The sequence below is a fragment of the Hippoglossus stenolepis genome, chromosome 20, assembly GCF_022539355.2.
Source record: "Hippoglossus stenolepis isolate QCI-W04-F060 chromosome 20, HSTE1.2, whole genome shotgun sequence".
NCBI classification, from domain to species: domain Eukaryota; kingdom Metazoa; phylum Chordata; class Actinopteri; order Pleuronectiformes; family Pleuronectidae; genus Hippoglossus; species Hippoglossus stenolepis.
Genome location: NC_061502.1, coordinates 10,999,897 through 11,023,472, shown reverse-complemented (window position 1 = coordinate 11,023,472; position 23,576 = coordinate 10,999,897). Strand labels below are relative to the sequence as shown.

General features: G+C 42.1%; 2 protein-coding genes across 3 annotated transcripts; both read right to left on the bottom strand.

Moving 5' to 3' along the window:
* Positions 1-5,992, bottom strand: tdh (L-threonine dehydrogenase). Of its 2 annotated transcripts, none has more exons than XM_035144238.2 (9): positions 5,836-5,992; positions 3,862-4,053; positions 3,470-3,512; positions 3,293-3,363; positions 2,413-2,562; positions 2,153-2,325; positions 1,957-2,047; positions 1,431-1,700; positions 1-1,062 (listed from the first exon to the last, which is right to left on the bottom strand). In XM_035144238.2, exons 1-9 carry the CDS (start codon positions 5,951-5,953, stop codon positions 923-925), a joined length of 1,248 nt encoding a protein of 415 aa, XP_035000129.1. In that variant the 5' UTR covers positions 5,954-5,992; the 3' UTR covers positions 1-922. The 2 variants fall into 2 exon arrangements, with proteins under 2 accessions (XP_035000129.1, XP_035000130.1); XM_035144239.2 differs by lacking the exon at positions 5,836-5,992 and adding an exon at positions 4,818-4,937.
* A 2,348-nt stretch (positions 5,993-8,340) lies between these two features.
* mtmr9 (myotubularin related protein 9) lies at positions 8,341-18,563 on the bottom strand. The gene is made up of 11 exons (XM_035144240.2): positions 18,405-18,563; positions 17,840-18,024; positions 16,781-16,889; positions 16,541-16,666; positions 16,262-16,435; positions 15,934-16,151; positions 15,649-15,810; positions 15,325-15,466; positions 14,188-14,408; positions 13,856-14,007; positions 8,341-10,724 (listed from the first exon to the last, which is right to left on the bottom strand). Exons 2-11 carry the CDS (start codon positions 18,019-18,021, stop codon positions 10,561-10,563), a joined length of 1,650 nt encoding a protein of 549 aa, XP_035000131.1. The 5' UTR covers positions 18,022-18,024; positions 18,405-18,563; the 3' UTR covers positions 8,341-10,560.
* Between the last annotated feature and the right edge of the window lie 5,013 nt (positions 18,564-23,576).

The window sequence follows — 23,576 nt, the reverse complement described above, 5'->3', positions numbered from 1 at the left end:
TTTCATAGAAACCAACATTTATTTTACAGAAAGTTGAAGAACAGAAACTGTTGAATGCAAATGTGGTGTACAGTGTCATATTTCCCTTTTGTGTCAAAATAAATCCCAGAGTTGATGATGGGGGGGGGGGGAATATTATATAACAAAAATAGACAGAAACTTAGAAAAAAAATGTATTTTGAGAATCAGTCAATGAAGCTCCCACACATTAAAACACCAACAGACAGAATAAATAATATTACGTGGAATAAACAGAAGAACAATTCTTAAGAATTACCGCTCCGTGCTGCTCGATACACAGAAACTGCCCCCACAGGCTCATTTTACTTGTCAGTTATTGAAAAGATAGAGATTCATCTAAAGTGCAAAGAAAACGACTTGTGTATTTGAAGACCCCTCAATCCAAAGTTACCTGATCAGGAGCTTTTAGATGCTCAAATTTTTGATTTTGTCAGTCCACGGAAATTTAGCAAGAAGAAAACCCCCGACTGTTTTGCATTTCTGAAGAAAACAAATACACAATTTCAACATTCCCTGTTTGACTTGATTCTTTTTCTACCCAGAAAACATCCGCAAATTTTTTTGCACAATTCATTAACATGCAAAGTCATCATTTATCCATACAAGCTTTCACAGGGGACGTTGATATCGGATGCTGCTGACAAGCTTCCACTGACAAGACTGCTCCTCAACCAAATGTCCGAGCAGAAAGAAGGGGAAAGAGAGCGGAGCAGGGAGGATTGTCTAGCCTGCGTCGACTTCTACATTCTGGAGACACGTTAGCCTTGTGACAGGCAAGCAGAGCCCTTCTGATTTTACAGAGAGAAGTGAGAGAACGACTATGTACAAGCCACGTTCCTCTAATTCTCTTTGGTCAGTCTATACTCTCTGTTCGAAGAACCCTCAAAGAATGATGCCGCGCTCAGTTAGCGCGAGCCATGAGCGTGTCTACGCCTAAGTAGTTGAGCATCGTCTGGACGAGCTCCGGAAGGTCGTAGTCGTGTTTCCAGCCCCAGTCTTTCCGCGCGTTGGAGTCGTCGAAGTTCATTGGCCAACTGTCAGCTGGAGAACAACAGAGAGGGGAGACTATGTTAATTGAAATAATTTGGAACATGATGTGGATTTGAGTTTGTGACTCTTTCATAAACTTACACGCCAACAATGTTTAAGCACTGTTAAAAACTGAGCGATTTGTCAACAGCCTCTTTGCCCTAATGTTTCTGGTTTGACCAGTAACTTAATGGTTCTCATTTTAACTAACTTAAAACAGACAACGCTTTCAGTTAGTTGACTTTACTTGTGACCACTACATTATAAAAACAGATGCCTCAAGACAAACATGAGGGAAATTAAATCGAACTCAATGTGAATTTGGCCACAGTTTAGTTTCATAATCTCGCAAAGTGTAACAAAATTGACACGAGACGTACCGATTGCCTGTCTGACGTGGTCCACGTTATACGTGACCTCCAGCTCAGGCATCTGCTTCTGCAGCTCCTGGGCCAGCTCCTCGGGGCTGAAGCTCATGGCGTTGATGTTGTACGTCCTCATGCTCAGCGTGTCAGCCGGCGCCTCCATCACCCCCAGCGTGGCGCGGAGGCAGTCGTCGATGTACATCATGGGCAGCCTCGTGTCGGCCTTCAAGTTGCACTCAAACTTGCCGTTCTTGATCGCATCGTGGAAAATCTGGACGGCGTAGTCTGGTCAGAGGGAGACGATAAACGTTACTGGACTAGTTCTGGAATAAACCCTAGTGTAGCGCAGTTCAGAAGTGTTTGAGTTAATATTATCAAAGTTGTTCAGACAAGTGAAAATATGGAGACAGTGCAGTGCTCCCCGTTTGTCCGCAAGTCTAAAAATACAACAAGCCACGACAACTCTGCAACAAGTCAGTTACATAACAAACTTGTGACATGACAGGAATAGACATTCATTAAAATGGAGGCCTTGGCTCACCTGTTGTTCCACCACCAGGGACGGAGTCAGCAGAGATGATTCCTGGGTAGCGCAGGCAACGGAAATCCAGGCCGTAGCGGTGGTGGTAGTACTGAAACATAAAAACAAACCATTTACTCAGGAAACCTAATTCCGTGATAATTTTCCAATGCATCCAGGATACTGATTTGACTGTGGTATTGATCTGAGGCCTCACCTCTCCCATCAGCTCAGCATGAACCTTGGAGACGCCGTAGATGGTGCGGGGCCTCTGCACACAGAGATCTGGCGTAGGGTTCCGGGGTGAGGTGGGACCAAAGGCCCCGATGGTGCTGGGGACAAACAGACGCAGGCCGTGCTCCGCTGCGATGTCCAGGATGTTGTGAAGCCCTGAAAATACACAGACCCCCTTCAAATTAGCACATTGTGAAACCAGGACTAAAAACTAGAGAGAAAAGAAGTCACAATATCCCTCACCGGTGATGTTCACAGAACGGGCCAGGGCCACATTAGCCTCCCCGACAGCGCTGAGGAGGGCGCTGTAGTGAAAGAGCCACGTGATGCGATTGTTCACCACGATTTCCCTCAGGTTCTTGTAGTCGAGGATGTCGGAGTAGATGAAGGGGCCTGAGGGCGACAGACACGACAGAAGGTTTTATTAAATCAACTGTCTGACTCGTCTATTAGACGCATAAACAGAGTATTAACCAGCACAGGCATCAACTCGCAGAACTATGTGCCCAGGATGATTGCCAAGCGTCGGATCGGCTGCACATCTGTCTCTCATCATTACAATGAGTTTCTCTTTTTTGCAAAGTCACAGATAGAAATTCACCCACTTAATATATGAACGTTTGTTTCTTTCTACTTGTATTTTTGTTCACAGCTAAATTCACTACGTGTTCCCAGAGAGCTCATTGCTGCTGCCACTGGGAGGAGCACCATGTGGCACATATTGATTCGGGGAAAATTTTACAACAGCATTTTTCAGGGAAATGTGACGTCCTCTTGAGCAAATATAATGAAAATCAATATGAACCGAAGAGGCCTCGGCGTGCCTGGTTCCTTATCTCGTGGTTTCAGACAGAGACATAAAAACACTGCTGTGTTTATAAAACCCCTTTAATCAACTCTTCCAAGTCCTGTTTTGCCACATACCTGAGATTTTCAAATGTCAGTGGCATTAGAACGTTGTACTACAAACAAAAGCCTGTGGCAAATAAATGGAAATTTAATCTGACATCCTTGAATTGGGAGGGACACATTTAAAACTTTCTCATGCATATCTGCGACAGATTACTTTCAGATGACAGATCAGATCAAACAGCTTCACTGCACAGTGTTTGGATTTGCTCACCGCTGTGGAAAACGCTGCTCGGAGGTTTTCTGATGTCAGACAGGATGACGTTGTTCTTTCCAAACCTCTTCCTGTAAAGAAGGAAATTGTTATACAGCTTGAAATTGCATCAGAAAATGCTCGACAGTAGGTCAAGGGATTTGGATGTCTGGGAGGAAAATAGCTTTTTTTTTTTACCTCAACAATTTGGCGAGTCCCACCCCGAGCTGACCGAGACCACCTGCATTAGTGGGAGAGAGAGACACACACACTGAGCATCATTACACATTAAGTCATCAGCGCTGGTTTCCAGGGAGACCGGATAAATGAGGAGAGTGGGCCATAAGAAAAGAGGTCACAGCACTTGACGCCTACACTTGTTTTTTTAAACTGGCATCACATTCTGCTTTCTTTTCCAAATGCTGCTGCTCTCCGAGCCCCTGTGGAGCTAATGACTTCATTTCATAAAAACACATTTTAAATTACAGGGCAGTTAAAAAAAAAAAAAATGCTGTCAGGCCTCTTTTTAAAAACCACTTTGCTTTTCAGCAAGTGTTTAGTAAACTCCTCAAAAAGCAGATGTTGCCTACCTGTAATGAGCACCTTGGGGTGGTCTGTTTCTGAGAAGGACACAGAGTGGAAGCTGGCGTCGGACGTCACCTGCCGAGGGGAGAAGCTGATGTTGCGCACGGCCACCGCCAGGGGCTGACAGCCGCACCCCGGGGTGCTGAGGGCCTGCTTGGCCACCCTGCTGAGGATTCTGATGACAGGCATGATGGTACCTGCAGGAGAGGGAAAAAAAATTGTGTTCAAGGTTCTGGGCTGAGGAATCCATAGGCCTCCGGAAAATCTGGAGCTTTTTTTCCCCCCTTATGTAATGTGGAAACAGCTGCACTGGTTTACTGAAAACCACTTTGGATGTAGATTTAAATGCATTTGACTGCCATGGTCTGTTGACCTCTTTCTGCAACGTTTTTTTGGCCAAAGCATAAAGATCTGAGTGGAGAGAGTTTGGCTCCTCTCCAGACCTCAGGCGCCACGAGACAGGACCAGAGGGAAGAATTGGTGCTGAGGGAAACCATTCAATGCACAGGCATTTTACATTCATCGGCAGTGAAATGGTGAAATTAACAATCTCAAGAGGAGTAGAAAAAATACCCCCCCCCCACACACACACACACACACTTCCAAGATAATGTGTCAGCGGGGGAGACGCGGAGGCTTCAGTCACAATAGATGCAGTGGCTTTTGTCTCCAGCGCGTAGCAACACCAAACACTTCTCAGTCTGCTCAATGCTACAAAACTTTAAGTGGACATTGCGGCAAACTAACATTTCATCATGCAATGATTTTTTTTTTAATTGACGCATACACCAGACTTGGCGCATGCAGCACTTATAATCATATAACTCTATTTCCCACAGAACATTACTTAAAGTTTCCTCTGAAGCAGGAAGAAAAAAAAAACCCACTCTTTTTCTTAATGTCTTCGTCACTGAGCTGCTTCAACTTTTGCACCGAGCATCTAATTCACAAATGGACTTACCGTGTGTTGGCAGCTTCCAAAAAAAGGAAGGAGGAGAGTAACTGGAGTGTATTTATACTGCCCTGCCTTCACCGCGAACCAATCAGGAGGAGAGGGCGTACAGAGCCACTCAGCAGGCGATAGATGTCACTATCAGCTCCAGGAGCATAAGGAGCTTTTTTTTTTTGTATTTGGAGATGACTTATGTTTGGCCTTGGACTCCTTATAAGGACTTCTTATTTGGAGTCAGGAAAGCAGATCTTATGAAAACCATGTGTTCTTTTAAGAGATAACACAAATTACGCATTGACTGCAAACCTCATCCTTTCGTGCGTAAAAGCCCTGCGCCACGTCGGTTCCGGTCTGTGGCACTGACCCGTTGCTCTGGTCACCGCATGTGCAGATCAATGTTGTGCCAACACGGTGTTACGTCGGCCCCACGTAAGCCAATTGAGCTGAATGAGGAAGGAGGGGGGTCTCAGTTTAGAAACGCCCCCTGGTTTTTGCTGAGCCGGCGCGTCACGATGGATCTTCCGAGAATTGTGTATCATTTTGTAGCTTAACGACGCCTATCTCCATTTAGTTTTAGCGGCTGGACCACGTGGACTCCGGGGTGCTGATGGTGCGCACGCGTAGAAGGATGATAAAAAAAAAAAATCTGAATGGCCGAGAAGAACCAGAGGATTTATTTGATTTATTTTAACACAGGGGCGTCTGGAAAACCAGACAAATGAAAGCAGGCCGGCGCGCGGGAGTGGAGCCTTCTTGGCACAGAACGGCACATTTAGATAAGCTTCTTAATATCGGCGAAGTGCTTCCTCTGGCCCAATAAGTGTTAATGTCTTATTTAAAAAGGATTTACTAATAATAATCCTGATAATAAAATACATTTCAACGAAATCCAATAAGAAGCAGCACGTGTTCATGACAGACAGAGTAAAGCCAGGCTGGCACAGACTGATGAATCCATTCATTTGAATCTATTTTCTCAACACGAGCGGACTAATCTGTGCAGTGTGAAGGTTGTAAATGTACTCACAGGAGTGAAAGCTGCCACAAAGAAAATCCTGAGTGTGGGGTCCTGATGCTGTTTCTTCCCGTGAGCGGCTCCTCAGCTTCTGACCCGATGCCGGTGTTATCTCGAGCCAGTGTTGCATCAGCTGCTTCTATATATCAGCGGCCCTCTGGTTACAGCGGAAGCCGGTTCTCCGCGGATTGGTAGAGACCCGGAGGTGCGGTCCTCCCTCTTAGACCACACCCCCCACACACACACACACGTCTCAGCCTATGGTCTCAGCTCAGCAACAAGAGCATGGGCTTTACGTGATTTCTCCACAAGACTCACTCCGAGTTACGCCATGGAAACACAAGACTGTGATATACAATATAATATAATATAATATAATATAATATAATATAATATAATACATTATATAAAATAACATCTGATTACTTTCATTATAGTTTATTCTTACAATTACTTTCTAACGGTAGCCTATAATATCAGAAAATAATAAGTATTTATTTCTCCACAAAACTCACTCCAAGTTACGCCATGGAAACACAATACTGTGACGTATAATATATGATATAAACCATTATGTAAAATAACTTCTGACTACTTTCATTACTTTAATCTTCCAATTACTCTCTAGTTGCCTATAATGTCAGAAAATAGTAAGCATATGAAGTTTCTTCAGTAGCCAGAATACGAGTTTTACCAGATTTCTCCACAAAACTCACTCCAAGTTACGCCATAGAAACATAAGACTGTGATTTCTGAGGATATATAATATAATATAACAATACATTACATTATATAACATAACATAGCATCTGATTACTTTCATTAGAGTGTGTTCTTCCAGTTACTCTCTAATGGTAACCTATAATGTCTCCATCAAGATCGATGGTAAACGAGTAAAAATGTTGAAAAAATGTATTTATCTCTTATATGAGGTGCTACATACCCCCCAGTCTCTAATATAAGTATTCTAACACATTATACAAACTCCTGATCGCTACCAGATATATGAAAAAATCTATATCTATAAAGTATATGATAATCTGTAGTTGATAGAGGCCCTTAACATATAGTTCTGCAATTTCTCTCCTAAATAACCTAAACATCGGAGATCAGAAATCTTATTCATACACTTTCGGGCAAAATAAACGTACACAATCACGAATTACTTTTTGTAAAGTTGGGAGATTTGATCTGTGGGTTACAACATTTGGGAATCGTGTAGATAAATTGCACCACAGCGAAACAAGAGGAGCTTGACGTCCTCAAACACAAGATCAGGCGCACGTACGAGGACTGCTTGAAACCCATGAGTTGTGTTTAAAGCCACACGAGGCCTTTACAAATACTGAGAAAAGTCAATGAGCGACGTGAAAGTAGCTCGGGTCCACATGACAAACAAAAAGGGATTAACTCAACGCTGCCTTGTGATCTAACACTTTTAGAAACAGAGACCACTGTGGGTACAGGTCTGTGTGACCACCTGACACTACACAGCCTCTTCCATTTAAATGCGGCAGAACCCATTCACATTTACCAGTGGCCTCGCTGGAACGTGTGATGTGAGCAGGTACACACCCTCTGTTTGACTTTCAGGGTTTGTTTGCAGTAGATAGGGGGGGGCCAAGGGGGCTGCGGAATCTGTCTGAGCGGAGCGGGCGGAGGGTGGGCTTAAGGTCCGTGCTGGCGTGTGAGTGGTGGACCGGAGCACACCCCCCACGTCTGTCATTATGCACTTACTCAAAAACAAGTTAATCAGTAAACTGACACACTTTTAGCAAAAACAAAGGCAGGGTAACTTTGAGGAAAACTTGGATCGCATCCCATTTGTGAATGTCACAGTTATTTTTTCCCCTATGTAAATGAAATCCGATAACCCCAAAGTCCTCTACTCTCCATTTCCAGCCAGCGATAGAGGAAAATGACACCTCGTGAATCTGAGATGACTCTCACTCAATGGGCCAATTAAATGGGGATGTGGCACAAATCCTTAATTTCACTAACGCACTATAGGCCAGTGAAATGGGGAAATTAGATAAATCCTTACTTTCACTTAAATAAGGGTAAACATCTCTGTCAAGGTAAACACTGTTAAGTAAAGAAAGCCATTAAAGTGACAGATGCAAGAGTGATGGCTGAACGCACTGTAAACACTGCTGCCATCACATGCCTGCGTGGAGCAGCTGATCCCGGGGCTATTTATTCCTCAGCCGTCTCATCAGATCGTCACAGAGATGGGAACAGATTTTGTGAGGTGCTCAGTCCTTAGTGATGTGGAAAACAATGTTGACGAGAGCGGAGAGTTACCCAAAAGTCCAAAAGACCAAAACAATGACCAAAAAGACACTAAAATGTTATGTAAAGCTGAGGGGAAGTGATGTCATTCACGATAGTTATTGATCCAACTTTTATACAAAAATATCACTTATTTGAGTCAAAAACAAAAAACTGGAAAGTTTGAGTTCCACAAAATCTTCTGAGAACAAAATTTTACAAAAAAAAGTCTCAACAAATCAAACGTCTTTTGTGCTAGATTTTTTAATGGCTTGAAACTTAAATAAAAATATAAAATCAGAATTTGAACAATAATGTAATTTTACAGAGAAAAAAAAACAAATGTATATTTTGTAGTCTGATTTCACAGTAAGACATTGCACAAAAGTTGAAAAAGTACAACAATAACAACAACAGCAGGCAGAACTGTTATTTGTCAACAATGCTGATAACCTGTTAGAGTTTTGTTGACTTTTTGACGAAGCAACAATCGTTTTGAAGAGTAACACAAGACGTGAGTTTATAACAATAAATCACTGTTCTGTTCATTTGCACAAGAAGCATCCAGCATGTGTTTTTGGTTGAAGGGAACGTTATATAGTGCAGGCACGAAATATACATGTAAACATTCCCTTAACAAAGCAGAGGGGCGTAGTGTGAATATTACATTATTCTGGTAGCAAACATTGGAATTTTTCTAAAGATGGCAAGGAAGAGGATGAAAATACTGGCAAAACAAAAAGAAAAAAGAGCAACGATGAAAACTGGATCAAATTTTACCCAAACATCGTCTTTTTCATCCTCGAGTTGACAGTTAAGTTGTATTTATAGTTTAAGGCCACAAAAAGCTTTTATCCATGGGCAGCACTGGGGCAGATGAACTTTGATGTCGCCATGCCAGCAGAATTTAGGTCAGATCCTTTTAAACATGTTTAGCTGCTTCTCTAATGACAGTGCAATTTAAGCTTGAGAACCAGCAACTGTGTTTCAGACCATGGGCTTTCGTAATGATGAGTTCGGGCTCGGTGAGAAAATTGTTACTTCGGATGCAGGAGTTGACACAGATGTGAACTTTCCCATGACACAGAATTCAAGTAACGGAGTTTGTGTTAAAATTAGCTGAAAATATTAGCATCTTTTCACACTTAATATGAAGACATCTACTGTCTTTGGTAGCCTCTGCTGGTGAGCGCTATAACAGAAACGAATGCTAATTACAATCATTATAATTAGAGGATAATCATGTTTCCAATACTGAAGTTTAGTATATTGGCTTCCCACATTGAATAATTGAAATGCTTTTCAGACAAAGTGCATTAGGTCTTTAAAACAGCATCTCACATGACGCATACACATCTCCATGTGATCACCTTCATCAAGTCTCGCTGATAATCAGGCGCGTGTTGTCGTAACCATGACAACAGTACCCTCCGTATCATCGTTTCCCACATTTTCCTCTCAAACATATTACAGTAGTTTACTATTATGCGTGATGAGATTGAAAACAATGGCATTTCAAAGCAAGGTGATATTATAGTTTTATGAGGTTTTATCAAATAAATCTTTCAATGTTATTAGTCTGTGTAAACTCAGTGTTCATGCTACTGGAATGTAAAAGTGGTGATCTGACAAATGTACAACAATCAGGATATTTTGCTCAGCATCATATTAAACAAGAGTCTCATTGTAAAGCACAGTAGGCGTAGACCCTTCCTACGCTTATTATGTCATCTGAACGTGTAGCAGTCACATGCTGCTTTACAGCAACCTATATGTTGCCATAGTTACTCTGCAGTGCTTCAGCTGCATGTACATTCAACAGGATGGTTAGAAGAAAAATGTGCAGCCTGACGTAAGTGAACCTCTCATACTGTCCTTCCAATGACCCCGTATCTCTTTCCTCGACAAGATACGTAAATGCCCATGAACAGTCAGGAGTCTGACGTGTAGGTTTCGGGATTAAAAGGCCTCACTCACTCAAGATATCTGTGTGTGTGAATGAAAGTCAGTGAAGCTGCTTTCAGGCATACACTGAATCTCCGAAGAAGAGCAAATGTCCGAGTCAGATGCTCCTCACATTTTCTCCTAACAACTTTTCCTACCAGCCCGCAAGCAAAATACAGCAGGAAGATGTCCGGAGAATTTGAGTGGATGTTTTAATTTATTTTCTAGCAAGCAACGGATACAAAACTAAATTAGAAACAAAGTCGTAGTTCTAGAAAATGTCAATTTGGAAAGACAACTTTTCCTGACCCAATGTTCCAGACATTCTCTAGAATTACAAATTACAGGAGTTCACCTAGTGGAGTCATAGGGTCAATTTCACTTCCCTTTTTCATGTGGTCAGGGGAAAAAAAAGTAAAAACAATCAGCACAAGAAGCCTAAAACCAGACTGAATCACATCTGCTTTTATATTTGTATATATTTTTTACATTTTCTACCTCCCGCAGTCTCTGTCACACTCACTATGGTGTTTGAAGGAGAGGATCTTCAGTTTCCAGCTGGGCAAGCTGCCTGCGGAGGCTGTTTACTTTGTTCTGTAGCTCCTTGTTGTATTCAATTATATGAACCATTTCTTCGTAGGCTTCGTCCAAACACTTGGGGGAGCGGTTCCAGCGAAGGAACACACCTACGGAGAGAGGAGGAGAGCACTGCTGGTAATCATGACACACACCATTATTCCATAGAAGCGGTTTCGCTCATTTCTGTTGTGTAAATGACGCCCAACCCACACAATGGATGTGTGCAGTACATGTAGGAGATAAATATGGAGCAAAAACATTACATTAAATTGGTTATTTCCCAGAAAATAGCATGAAGTCATCCGACACACTTGGATACACTGTGGTGGTGGGTGGGTATTTTGTTAGACTGGAAAGAGGAGTGACTGCAGAGATGTGCTGAATGACAGAAATGCACAACACTGTGTTACAATAATAGCAGGTGGCTCAAATTACCCTGAACACTGAGGACTGAGCCAGGACAATGAAACACTTGCAGATAAAATGTTTTCACTGAGGCATGGATGTCTTCTTATCTCACCTATTATTGAAATCTCAATTACTTGGTTATATTGTTTACCGATGTGTGCAAATCTGTGAACAGTGTCTCTTCAGATCACAGAGAAACTCGATGGGCATTTTCCGCGGATACATACCTCCGCCAAATCTAACGCCCTTTCTCGCCATGTCAAAAAACGTGTTTCCCTTTAATTATCTAGACTGTGGCCGCCCGCCATATTGTAATTTGCCCTGCCACAGTTTCATAATGAACCAAACAATCTTGTACACTTCTCACAATAGCATAATGGATCTCTAACCTAACTCCCATGACTGCATTGTATAGCTGTGAGCAACGCAATTTGCTGTGTGCTCGCTCTAATCCATAAAGTTTTAACCGTCCATGCAAACAGTCAGACCTCATAGTTTCAACTGCAGTTGTGCGCATACTGGCGAGTGGCATGCAATGCCGTTCTCTCAAGAACTTGTCTTTCATTCTTTATTCTGTATATCTGTCACATGCACCCCCGCTACCTGCATAAATTGAATGAATTCTGCGGGAAATGCTGCAGAGAAAGTGAAACTAAACTCCATTTATTCGGATCCCTACCCAAATTCAATGAGTTCTTTCCTGACCCAAACTTAATCCTTCCACCAAGTTTTGTCATTATCCTTCTAGAGGTTTTTGTGTAATCCTGCAGGCAGACACACAAAATTTAAATATAACCACCTTGGCCGAAGTAATAAAAAAGAAACATCATATACAGCAAAGTTTAATTATGAACAATGACTATTATTAAAATAGCCATTATTAATTAATAACCAATTATCCAGCTCTAATATTTGGCTCCTCTGTATTTTGCACCGGCAAATTCGAAATGACAGGTTCGATTTCAGGTCAGTTGGTGCATCTGGCACAAATATCATCACATGAGGGAGGGAGCTGGGGGAGGGAGTGTCTCTGTATGACAGTTTTTACTGGCAGGGTTTCACAATTAATAATCACCCAAGTTCCCCATTAACAGATCATTTCTTTCTTAATAGGAGCAAATGCGACAACGACTTATATATGTCAGAGTTATATATATTTTCTGTATTCCTGGGGGAGATCTACGTAGTTGGTGAAGAGGAGTGCCCTAAGTGCAGCATAGACATTTCAGGAAATATATGTGGCTTGAATTCTAGTATTTTTTTGTAAACACCATCAAACCCTCATCCGTGTCAACAGCAAGAGGTTTTAACTTCCATTCGGGTCTTTTAAGTTGATCCAGGAGAGAGTTTTATTCTGCTTCATTCTGCTTCAGTGCATCGCTCTCTATGAAAGCGCTGTGTTAGCAGCTTTTCTGTTGCACTCATGCGCTTCAGTCAGCTTTCCTACGTTCCACATCATATAGAATGAGGGTGTGACTCCACGGCTTTAGGGCAGGAAAGGGGCCCCTGACACAGAAACGTCTGAACCCAATGACCCACCAATGTGTTTACGCCTAACCCCACTCCCGACTTTTTTCCTGTATGCTTTCAGCTGACATGAGCTTCAAAATCTCCAGCATCAACTTTTTTGTTTACTGTCACAAAGTCCTTAATAATTGAAATAAACTAATCTAAACAATTCCCGATTTCTTATTCCACCGTCATTAACGTTGCGCTTGGTTTGGAATGTGCAGGGAAAACCTCCCCCGCCGGCTCATTCCAAACCGAGCTGCAAGAAATATCATGTCGAAAGCAATGATATGAACTAATTTGTACTTATTTTATATGTTTGCTGAATTTTTAAATGGTGAAAAATTGTTATTTATTTATATATAAAGGTGGTAAATAAGTGTCAAATGTAAGAATGCATTATGTGAGAATGTTACATACAAGTTTAAAATGGGCCACAGGACTATGATTAGTGTGCATTTAACTAAACTGAACAAGTGACCCACCACCACCGTCTCTTTCCAGCTCAGGTGTCAGTGAGGAAACCTTCTGTGCAACCTACAATAAAAAAAAGGTCACATGAGCCAAACGGACCACATGGAGAGCTTCACCTCTTCGTGTCACACGGTCACTGTCACATACCGTGTTGTTTATTACATCTCAGGTGGTTTCTTGTTGCAAATGTTTAAAATTTCCATTTGAAATAAAAACGTATTAATGTCTGTGAGTCTTTGTTACTTTGCTGATCAACTTCTAATGCACACTGTATTTACTGGTAACACTGATGCAGCGTCATTAAGTTTATCACTGGTGCAAATGGTGAAATGAATGCTGCCCCCGTCTGGTCAGAGCTCAGAATGTCTGAGCAAAGATGTAATCACAGATGAGCCGACCAAAGCAGTTTTCCCTCCCATTAATACTGACAGTGAGTGTCAGTTGCTGACTTATTTAGACTTGGTTTCAGGTTTGAGCCTGTCTTCAGTACAAGCTTAAGCTCAAAGCACGAATCTAACCCTCAATGTCAGGAGAAGTATTGGTGGTCATGGTGTAAACAAAACAAAATAAAGGGACTACTGACACACTCCCCATGTGGCCATGTAAACACAACACATGCAAGCTACAGCAGATCAGCACTGAGGCCCAGCCAGAGCAAACATATTTAGAAAATAGGTTAAAATACACATTTGAATACAGCATTGGAATAGAAGTGATTTCAAAAAATGTCGACTTCCCAAATTTGTTCCAACAGACCTAATCTTCTTTTTTCCCCCACTTCATTGTTGCTGCTAAAACCTGTGGTTAAGGTGGCATTTGTATTTATTGCATGTCCTTTGAATCTTACCTTCCCATAGCAGCAGGCTCTGAGGGGCCACAGAGGGCCAGATCACCAGACTGTTGGCTTCATAGAGCGGGTAGGTAAGACGCTCCAGCTCCTGGGGCCGATTCACCCATGACCAAAGGGACACGGTCTTCTCAGGCAGAGACAGTTTGGCTCTAAGAAAGAGTTTTGTTGTTAGGTTGACCAATAATAATGGAAATGGTTGCCTACAGTTTATAACAGTGAGTTGAAACCAGTCGAAACACAGATCGGAGTATGAATATAGAAAACCAACGTGAAACAAAATCAATAGCATATGGCTGACATGTAGCAGCTTCAGTAAACTTCAGACTCACCTTTCGGCTGCACTGTTTCCCAGGAAAGTACCAAACTGAGAAGCATAGGAGTGTTCGAAGAGCAGCACCAGGAAACTCTCGCTGAATTCAAAGGAGCAGGGAAACTGGCGAAGGATCTGCCACACACAGTCCAAGAAGAGCAGGAAGACAGGCGCCTCTTGGCGGGACTTGTTGTTGGAGTAGGCTGACTGGGCACAGCGCTGCCGGAACGGGTGACCCGCCTGGTGGTCATACAGGTGAGAGGGATTATAGGAAGAAATGCAGAGACCATAAGGATTCCTACTTGACTGATCCCCATACCTATTTTTATCAATATTACACCTATTAATTTGAGCTTTTGTGAAGCAGGGTGCTCAAAATTGGACAAAAATTACATTTTAGTAACTCATTCTAAGCAAACACAGATATTCATCATGAGGGTAAACCAATACAATGATAAACACAACTAATTATATTGTTGTTATATTATACTAATTACTTGGTTCTCTGAATTAAAAAGTCAAAGTGAAAGCTGACATTTTTTAAGACAGTTTTGTAAGCATTTATATCTTTATGGATATCAACAATTCTTAAATGAAAGATCATAAGCCTTAATGAGCAATTTAAACTGAAATTAAGATAATAGGATTATAAATATGTAATTTAAAAGATCTAGATTCTTTTCAAAAAGAGTCAGGTAGACCATCCAATCATTTCATCTGGGAAGAATAAAATAATTGGATGAGCTTTTTACAGCCCTGCGGCTTCCACAGAGGACTGATATATTTCTCTACGATGTCAGAGATTTTCAATTACCCATTGTTATGGAAGCCTAAAAGGATTTCAAAGAATATAACAAAATATAACAATTGTTCTGCCTTGAACCACAAGCTGGAGGGGGTTTCGACGAGCTGCATGTTTAACATAACGACTCACAACAAAGATACAGATCCACAGTTAAAATACCTGAAACTCCCCCCATTAGTTAGTTAGAACTGAAGAAGCCTTTTGGATGAGAGGTAAAACATCTTCAAGAAACCAAAGCAAGTCCACTTGCTCATGTACACTTTGTACACAACTCCTAAAGATACCTGGATGACGGAGAATCTTCACAGATATACCCTTGAGTGCAGTACATTCAAGTTCAGAGAATCTCACCTGGAGCCACTCTCGCTCCACCAGGGCCTGGAAGCCTCTGATGGTCCTGCAGGCTGGATCGAGGATGATCTGAGCCAAGGAGGTCACCTGCAGAGTCGAGTCTGTCCCTTCTGTACCATGAACGAGCACTGATGCTCCCTCTCTAAAAAAACAAACACAGTACAGTTTCTCACTGTGTTACTTGCTATTCTAGTATTTTAAGTAAGCAACACAAAGAGCTGCTCTTGTTCAGCAGGTTCAAGAGCAGCTGAATAGTCAAAATATCACTTGGTATTTACTGGTCCAGGACTAGTATAACAAACAAATCAAACTTAGTTTTCTGACCTGTCAATACACTGAGCAGCCAGACAAGCAGTGGTGAGGATCTCCTTGACATGAGTCTGCCAGCTGGAAGCCTCCAGTTTGCTTAACCAGCGGTCCATGCTGTGTGACTGGTCGTTACATGCTTCTACCAGCTTTATCAGACCCTCCTGGAGGACATTAGCCCTGGAAATGACAGAGGTGTCAAATAACTTAAAAGAGATGTCTGAAATGTACAATCATCCAAAAATCTGAAAACAGTTGCTTAAAGAAGTCAGAGAAAAGACGAGTTACTATTCAATGGCACACCTTTCAATGGTCTTGTGGATCCTCCTCCACTGGGGGTAGTTACCCTCAGACTCAAACCCTCCGCCTCGAGCTTTGGCCTGCTGAGCAATATTGATGGTGCGCGTGTCAATGATGTAGCCACGTTTTCCGGGCCGCAGAGTGGCGTTGATCAGCTTTTCGTCTTCCTTACACCGTCGCCCATTGGTTCCAGTCAGAGGCTGTCCTGCTCGCATCATCACCTGAGAGTGGAAGCGATTTGAGGTACAGGCAGCCGTCAAACAAATGAGATCCCCAAAAAATATTCAGCAACAGAAACAGAATCACATTAAGTCAATTTCCTTGTGCTTACCATGCCGTTCTTTTTATGGTAATAGCTAAGGACAGGAAAGCGGCCACTGTGACGAAAGGTTGCTACTTTTCTTAGTGTGTCGTCATCGATGTCTTTGGGCACCGCCACTAGAGGGGGATATGTCTGGCACACGGTAAAGTCCTTGTTGACTTCACTCAACCGCCACTCATCAGTCTGATAGAGGGATGTGTGGAAGGATAACAGACAGGTATTGAGCTAGTAAAACAGAGTTCTGGGACAGTGAAATGTGAAAGCTTCTGTCACAATGCATGAACACACCATAGACTCCAAATCTTTGAAGGCATTCCGTGGAAGGAAAGACTTCCAGCCATCTTCTATGACCTCAAACATGGGCCGGTAAAAGAAAGGGTACATCAGGGATGGGGAATCAAGTGTGGACAGGGCCTAGAGATGTAGAGAGTAAAGATATCACATTGGTTAAAACACATTTTAAACCAGGCCAATCTTTCTAATATTAACGGTGAACAGTTACACATCACAGCTGCCTAGTGTTTTTACCTCAATGGAGCTGGAGACGTTGAGACACTCCTCCATACCAGGGATGTCCAACTGGATCACCCTCAGGTCTTTGCATTTGACAATAATGCTTCCGAGAGACCCCACAAATCTGAAAGTGAAGATTAGGTTTCAATGAGTGAGCACAAGGACATCAATATCAAAAGAGAGACAGAGAGGCTCAGTGTTTTCTCAAAGCAAACGTTCCCCTGTGTGAAATACGCACACTCTCCACATTCCGTGCATACTCGTTCTAGCCTCACGCAGATGCCAACAGTTCCATTCATACTAATGAGGGTCCGCATCGGTCTGGCATTCCAAGCATGTTTACCTGATCCCACATTCCCTTCACATATTGCAGCTGAAGCATGTGCAGTTGACACATACAGTCAGTGCGATCACAAATTTGGGGCTGCAGCCAGACGTGTCCCTACTGGACATGGGTGGATGACAACGTTTACATCACTAGGACCATAGCTGACCAAACTGGCCGAGACGGAATCTATCAATTGGCCTTTCGGGTTCACTCCTGTAATATTAAACAGACTTTGATTATCAAGTAAATTTGTCTTGTAAAACAAACCATATAATGTCCTGTCTTGACAAAATGTATAACCAGAGGAGTCCAGTAGTGTAAAGAGTTGTCTAAATAGGACAGTGCATTGCATGTTGCTTGAATTTTTTTTAACAGACAACATTTAATGCTCAGTGTGGTTTACATCTCGCCACCCTCCTCCACCACACACGATCATGCGTGAGCTTGTGGAAATCACTGAAGTGAAAGCTCAGATTCAAACTTCCTGTCACCACAGTTTCAGAGCCTCTATTCGCTGTAAAACTTTGAGCAATAAAGAAAAACTATAGTAGCGGTGAGTCACTCAGAGCTGGTGCATGCAAGAACAAGAGATGGCCTGAAATGTGTCTCACGATGCCATCATTCACTGTACATCTCATTTTTAATAGTCAGTATCTTCTGGAGCAACTAATGTGGCTGCAGTTTGACATTGACAGTGTCCGGGAACGGTTTTTGAAAGACATCAGTGCGAATCAGAAGCCCATCACCTCTTCTCTGTGGAGTCTATGTTGGAGTGGAGCAGCCACAGCTCCTCCGTGTTGTCCTGTCTGGAGGAGAGGATGAGGTGGTGACCAGTGAGACACAGGGTCCCCTCCACGGTGGGCAGGAAGGGCCGGTGCAGGACCACCCCGTCCACCCTGGGTGTTTTTATCAGCTCTGCGAACTCCATGACCTGAGGAAGGAGACTGACGCATTAGCACGACGCCACTAGCCGCTAGCCACTTAGCTGAGGTCACTGCTGCTAACACAGAACGGCACACGTCCTACCGAGCTGCCTTTTCACACAAAGACACGGTGTGAGTCGATGTCAACTCGAATTAAACCAAAAATATTAAGTCCGTCCGCTAGCCACAGTTAGCTTGACCCAGGAAACGAAGTGGCTAACGTTAGCTAGCAAGCTAACCCTGACAGAAAGCGTAACAAATTATCCGCAGCAACAGTCTATGTCATTTAGAAAAATGTGTCAAAATGTTAACACCACGCGCGGAGGAAATGCGCAGCACATATATGTAAGTTTTTACATGATGCTAAAACGATCCATTGAGAATTTACCCGATGAGCTTTCCGTTTGTTGTGGTTGTCGGGCGAGGCTGGTACGTTCACAAAAACATGCCGACTGGAAACAACTGACGTGAAGTTTGGCTCCGGACAATTTGTTAACAAATGGAGAAAACGATACTGTAACACCGTATTATGTGTGTTTTGTTAATTTAAATCAAATAAGCGTATAGTTGTTATTAACAGTGGGACAGAAGACGTGAAGATGCGATATGAATGTTTATAAATATGGTGTCCCATCTCCTACAATTGTTATTTTAAATTTTTTGAATCAATCTTACAGATGCCATTATTTCACACACACCTTGACCTGTTTTTTAAAGAAGTGATGTGCTTTATTAAATCTCATCCATCGCCTGCTGTATGAAACCTGTTTGTGCCACTAGGTGGTCACATTGGACCATTTTTGAGTCGCTCGACTGCAGGGACCTGTTGTTCAAATCCAATATCACCTTGATTTCTTGTTCTGGAGGATACATCCTGCATGGTCGTGAGAAATAGATGCTTGTGTCGGTCAGGTCAAAAGACAGTGTGGGAGTTCTTGTTACAATACACAACATTTCAGAGGGGGTTCGAGGGGTAAGCTGGATTCAACCCGGTGATGGAGGATTGTTATTTAGACTGAGTCGGGCCTAAAATGCACTTTCCTGCTTTGTAAACATTGACTGAATAATCAAGGGGAATAGAAAGCAAATAGAGAATATACGTAAAAAGATTGCATTATAGCTTGAATCCCTTACAATAGCATTTGTGTTTATTCTTAAAAATGTGGGTGCAGTATGGGGAAAAGCTGTTGGGGACAGGGAGGAGGCCTGCTCGCTAAGCACATGATAAGAAAAGGAAGAGCAAATGGCTTGGAGGAGGCTATAGCGTTCCTGTCTGTATTAAACACATCTTTGTCAAGACTATGTGTGTGTGTGTGTGTGTGTTTGTGTGTGTGTGTGTGTGTGTGTGTCTGTGTGTGATGTATTGCATATCAGCACAGTTTTTGCTTCACTTGCAGCCTGTCTGGACTTCACAATAGATGGTTTGCTCCGGGCCCCTCCGGCTCCAGCCCCACGTCACCGGGAGACAACAGACGCTCAATTGAATGTGAAACCCAGTGTTGCTTTACAAACCAAATAACTGCCCTTCTTCTCAGAAAAATCTGCTTTGCTGTGGCTTTTTTTTTTGTTTGAAAGAATATGAGGGGATACAAAAAAATGGCTTTCAAAGCAGATATTCACTTCACAGCCCAACGCGGGAAATGATAAAGTTACCTCACGCCCATGTTTTATTTAACAGGATGCTGAGACAAACGTGTCAGTGCTGGTGAAGATGAGTTCCTTTCTTATTTCTGCTATAAAAGTTTCAGCAGTGAAATGGTAACTTTTATGGCAGCAGTTGAATATTTAAAGAGATACAACTTTGTTCTCTATCTTGGAGGAATTCAGGGCAAAATATAAATCTTGTCAGACACAAACCTTGGTTTATTGGCAACCAGTCATCTGTCAATCTGTACTCGCCCACTTGCCTCACATCATAGATCCAACTTTGACTTTTACAGACAAGTTCATGATATTTCTGGTAAATCTTATTGTGTGTACCCAAACCTACACCATTACTCACTAACATTTCATCCAATCTCCAATAAATCCAACATCTCATCCATGATTCATTCCCTGCCTTGAACGTCCTGCTCTGAATTCTTGTTGAATTCCCATTTATATGTGGTTTTATGTTTTATTTTGGGCATGTCCAGTGAATCAGAGCAGCCTGTCACGACAGATAATGATGACTCCAGCGTGGGTGCAGAGTCTCATACCGAATTTGCCATATAAACTTTTTGATTGCACCTTGACGTTGGTTTGCCATTCGCCAATAAACCAAACACAACTTTTTGATTCCAATACTCCCTTTGAATGTTGTGAAACTTACATTTTACCACTTTGATCAAATGAATGGAAGAAGAGTACATTTCTCAATTTTTCTATCAATCAATTAATCAATCAATCAAATCTTATTTGTATAGCCCACATTCATAAAACACAGTGTGCCTCATAGAGCCAACAAGGTGCCACATTAACAAGGTGTGACATCCTGGGCCTCAACCCTCGACAAGAGTAAAGAAAAACTGCCAAAAAACTCCTCAATAAAGCTTCTTTTGTTGGGAGTTTTTATTTAAATGTCACTGTATTTGTTGGCGTGGTGGAACAGTGTCTTTTTCTGCAAAAACTGCTTGGCCAGGACCTTTTTCATTGGAGTTTGCATGATCCCCCAGTGTCTGTGTGGGTTTTCTCTGGGTACTGCGGCTTCCTCCCACAGTCACACATTTTGGTTAGGTTAATGACTAGACTCTAAACTGTCTGTATCTGTAGGTGTGAATATGAGTGTGATTGGTTGTTTCTATGTGTCGGCCCTGTGATGCACTGGCAACCTGTCCAGGCTTTACCCCACCTCCCGCCCAATGTCAGCTGGGATTATCTCCAGCTCCCCTGGGACCCTCAATGAAAAAGCGCTACAGATAATGTATGTAATACTCATTTTCTTCCTTTCTTTTCCTTTTTTTCTCTGTAACCTTTAACAATTGCTCGGCCGGGTTTGTTCTGAGGCATTCACATCCACTGCATTTAACACCTCACACCCCAAAGGAGGAAAATGTGCAAATGTTCCTGAAGGATTTATGTAACAAAGTACATTTACGTCATTACTGTACTTCATGTATCTGTACTTTAGCCAAGTAAATTTATTTCCAGGCGCAACACCCCTATATATACTGTATATGTCAAATATCTGTACTTTCTACTCCAACCCCATTTATAACAATGCATTGCGTTACATGTTCAATTTAAAAAATATATATATTTCTAAAAGTAATCAGCAACAAGAGGGGAATCGGTCCATTGACCCAATCAGAGCAGGCATGACTCAGCCATAATGATGAAGTATAGAGCGTAATATTAGGGAGTTGGCAACACATGGAAAGTACTTCTACTTTTCATGCTTTAAGTATATTTAAAGCAAGTACTTACTTTATTTTACTCAACTAGAAAAGTGAATGTGATACTAATTATCAATTGAGTATTTAATTTGGCTTTATGGGTTTTTCTCAGCTGTAGGTGTTGGTAACTTGTCAAACGCCTTGTCTGTTTCTGGCCACTTGCAGTGCACTCACTCACCACTCATCATGTGGTTGAAATAAAACAATAGATTTTTATGACCTGTGTTGCATCTGGCACCCCGATGAGATTTGACCTGAGCAATAACCTGATGAATGTTGTTTAGTACGCACCACACGGCTTCGAGATGTCTCTAGTGTTCAGCAAATTTCAAACCTCGAGTGATCTCCTTGTTTCCAGCGTCAGCAACACGAGTCAGTTTCTCTTCACTGTAAAATCCACAAACAAGGAAGAGAACATGCACAAACTCAATGTTTCGCTCCTTAGATGTAGGATTAATGGCACATTTGTAGTACACACACACACACGCACACTATCTGATTTATTTAGCTGGCTCTCTTCCCTCTATGCTGATCACTTCCTCGGGGGCCCTCTGAGTTTTTCGTGTTTTCTTTTTAGGGCTTCTTTAATCTCTCTTTTCTCACACACTCACATTAGGCCTGTGATGTGTTTCTCTTTTGTTTAAAATGAATAATGCCATTTTGTTGGCCTGTGATGCAGCCTGTGACAAATTTATTTTAAAAGAAAGCGCTTCATAATTTCCATTGATGTCATTTGATTTGATTGTTTTCACTGCTGCGGGCCGTGTCTGCGTTAAACTGCCTACCATCTCCTGTGAACAGCACAGAGCGGTGTCTGCTCTGCTGCTCAGAAGGCACAGCACAGGCCTAACAGCCCTGAGGAAGATATGAAAATCAAGGCTACCACTGAAACTAGTTTCATGATGTGCCAGTCCCTTGCACATAACCATACTCTCTTGTGCGCATTCGATCACTTTTAAAGATTTTTTTCTGAGTTATGCAGCCCGGAGGAATGGCTATGGCCTGATTCTTTTCATTCAGCATCACTGTGACTTTTGCTGCATTTCTGAAACAAAAGACTGCCCTCACCCACTGCTCACCAGCCAAGATATAACAATTCACCATGACAAGTTTTGGTCTTTAAAGGCTAACTAAAAACTTCTGATTCGTACATGGTGTTTTTTCTCACAGTCATGCAGGGACATACTTGTGTGGACAATCCTGCATATAATTTTGAGACGCGTCACTCAGGTTTACAATATTGTCCTATTAAAGTTTGCAGTTGTGAAGTGTAAAGTTGTATTAATTGTATTGTAAGTCTGTGTATTTTTTTATGTTTTATTCTATCAAATCATGCAAATGTATTCATATACAGTTAACACATTAACATTTACAGGGCCCTACAATCTGTAGAGTCAACAGCTTTCTCTATCCCTAGGCCCTCCATCAACGTTAAGAAAAACTCCCCCCCAATAATACCACAAAAGAAACATGTATCAGCATTCTCTCCGGAGAAAGGTTGAAAGCAACTGATTCAATCTTGCCTGCAGATTTTTTTAAATCATATCATGTGGGTTTTTTTGTGTTTAATCTTACTCTGAAATTTAACTAAGTCAGATTATATAAAAATAACACAATTATAAAGAAGCATAAAATGAAAGTACTAAAAGTGTGCTATAAGGTACGGTTTTGAGTAAATGTACTTGATACTCCCCACCCCTGATGAGGGTCTCATATTCTTATATTGTTTACGTGTGTGTGTAAAAAAGAAGAGAGAGAGAGAGAGAGAGAGAGAGAGAGAGAGAGAGGTTCAGCACTACTTCAGAACTGGACAGCTCCCATAAAATCCACCATCCAGACCAGGGCGGGCGGAGCAGAACAGGACATGATCCAATCAATGGATCACGGTGGATGTGACCCTGCATGGCTGCTCTGTGGGCACAGTCTAATCACAGTGTTGTTGAACCTGCAGCAGACTCACCAGCTCTTTGCTTTGCACATGCTACCCGAGGGGAGAGCGTCACTTTTCAGCAAAACACTTAGCCCCTCGACTGCTGCTGGGAAAAGGGAAAAAAAAATGCTGAAGAAAGGAGAGGAACCCCAACGTGTCTCTTAGCAACCATTCCAGAGAGCTATAGATCCACCTATAGATCAATTCTGTGTGTGGTGTGTAGATGTTGCCTGTATAGATGGCCACAGTATGTTTG

Excerpts from the sequence above, each read along its gene's own strand:
- tdh (XM_035144238.2), bottom strand. The coding sequence starts at position 5,953 with ATGCAACACTGGCTCGAGATAACACCGGCATCGGGTCAGAAGCTGAGG. Across the intron at positions 3,513-3,861 it reads CCCCAAGGTGCTCATTACAG|GTGGTCTCGGTCAGCTCGGG; the intron begins GTAGGCAACATC and ends CCACTAATGCAG. Across the intron at positions 2,048-2,152 it reads ATGCTGAGCTGATGGGAGAG|TACTACCACCACCGCTACGG; the intron begins GTGAGGCCTCAG and ends TTTATGTTTCAG.
- mtmr9 (XM_035144240.2), bottom strand. The coding sequence starts at position 18,021 with ATGGAGTTCGCAGAGCTGATAAAAACACCCAGGGTGGACGGGGTGGTC. Across the intron at positions 16,436-16,540 it reads TCAAAGATTTGGAGTCTATG|ACTGATGAGTGGCGGTTGAG; the intron begins GTGTGTTCATGC and ends TCCCTCTATCAG. Across the intron at positions 16,152-16,261 it reads ACCATAAAAAGAACGGCATG|GTGATGATGCGAGCAGGACA; the intron begins GTAAGCACAAGG and ends TTCCACTCTCAG.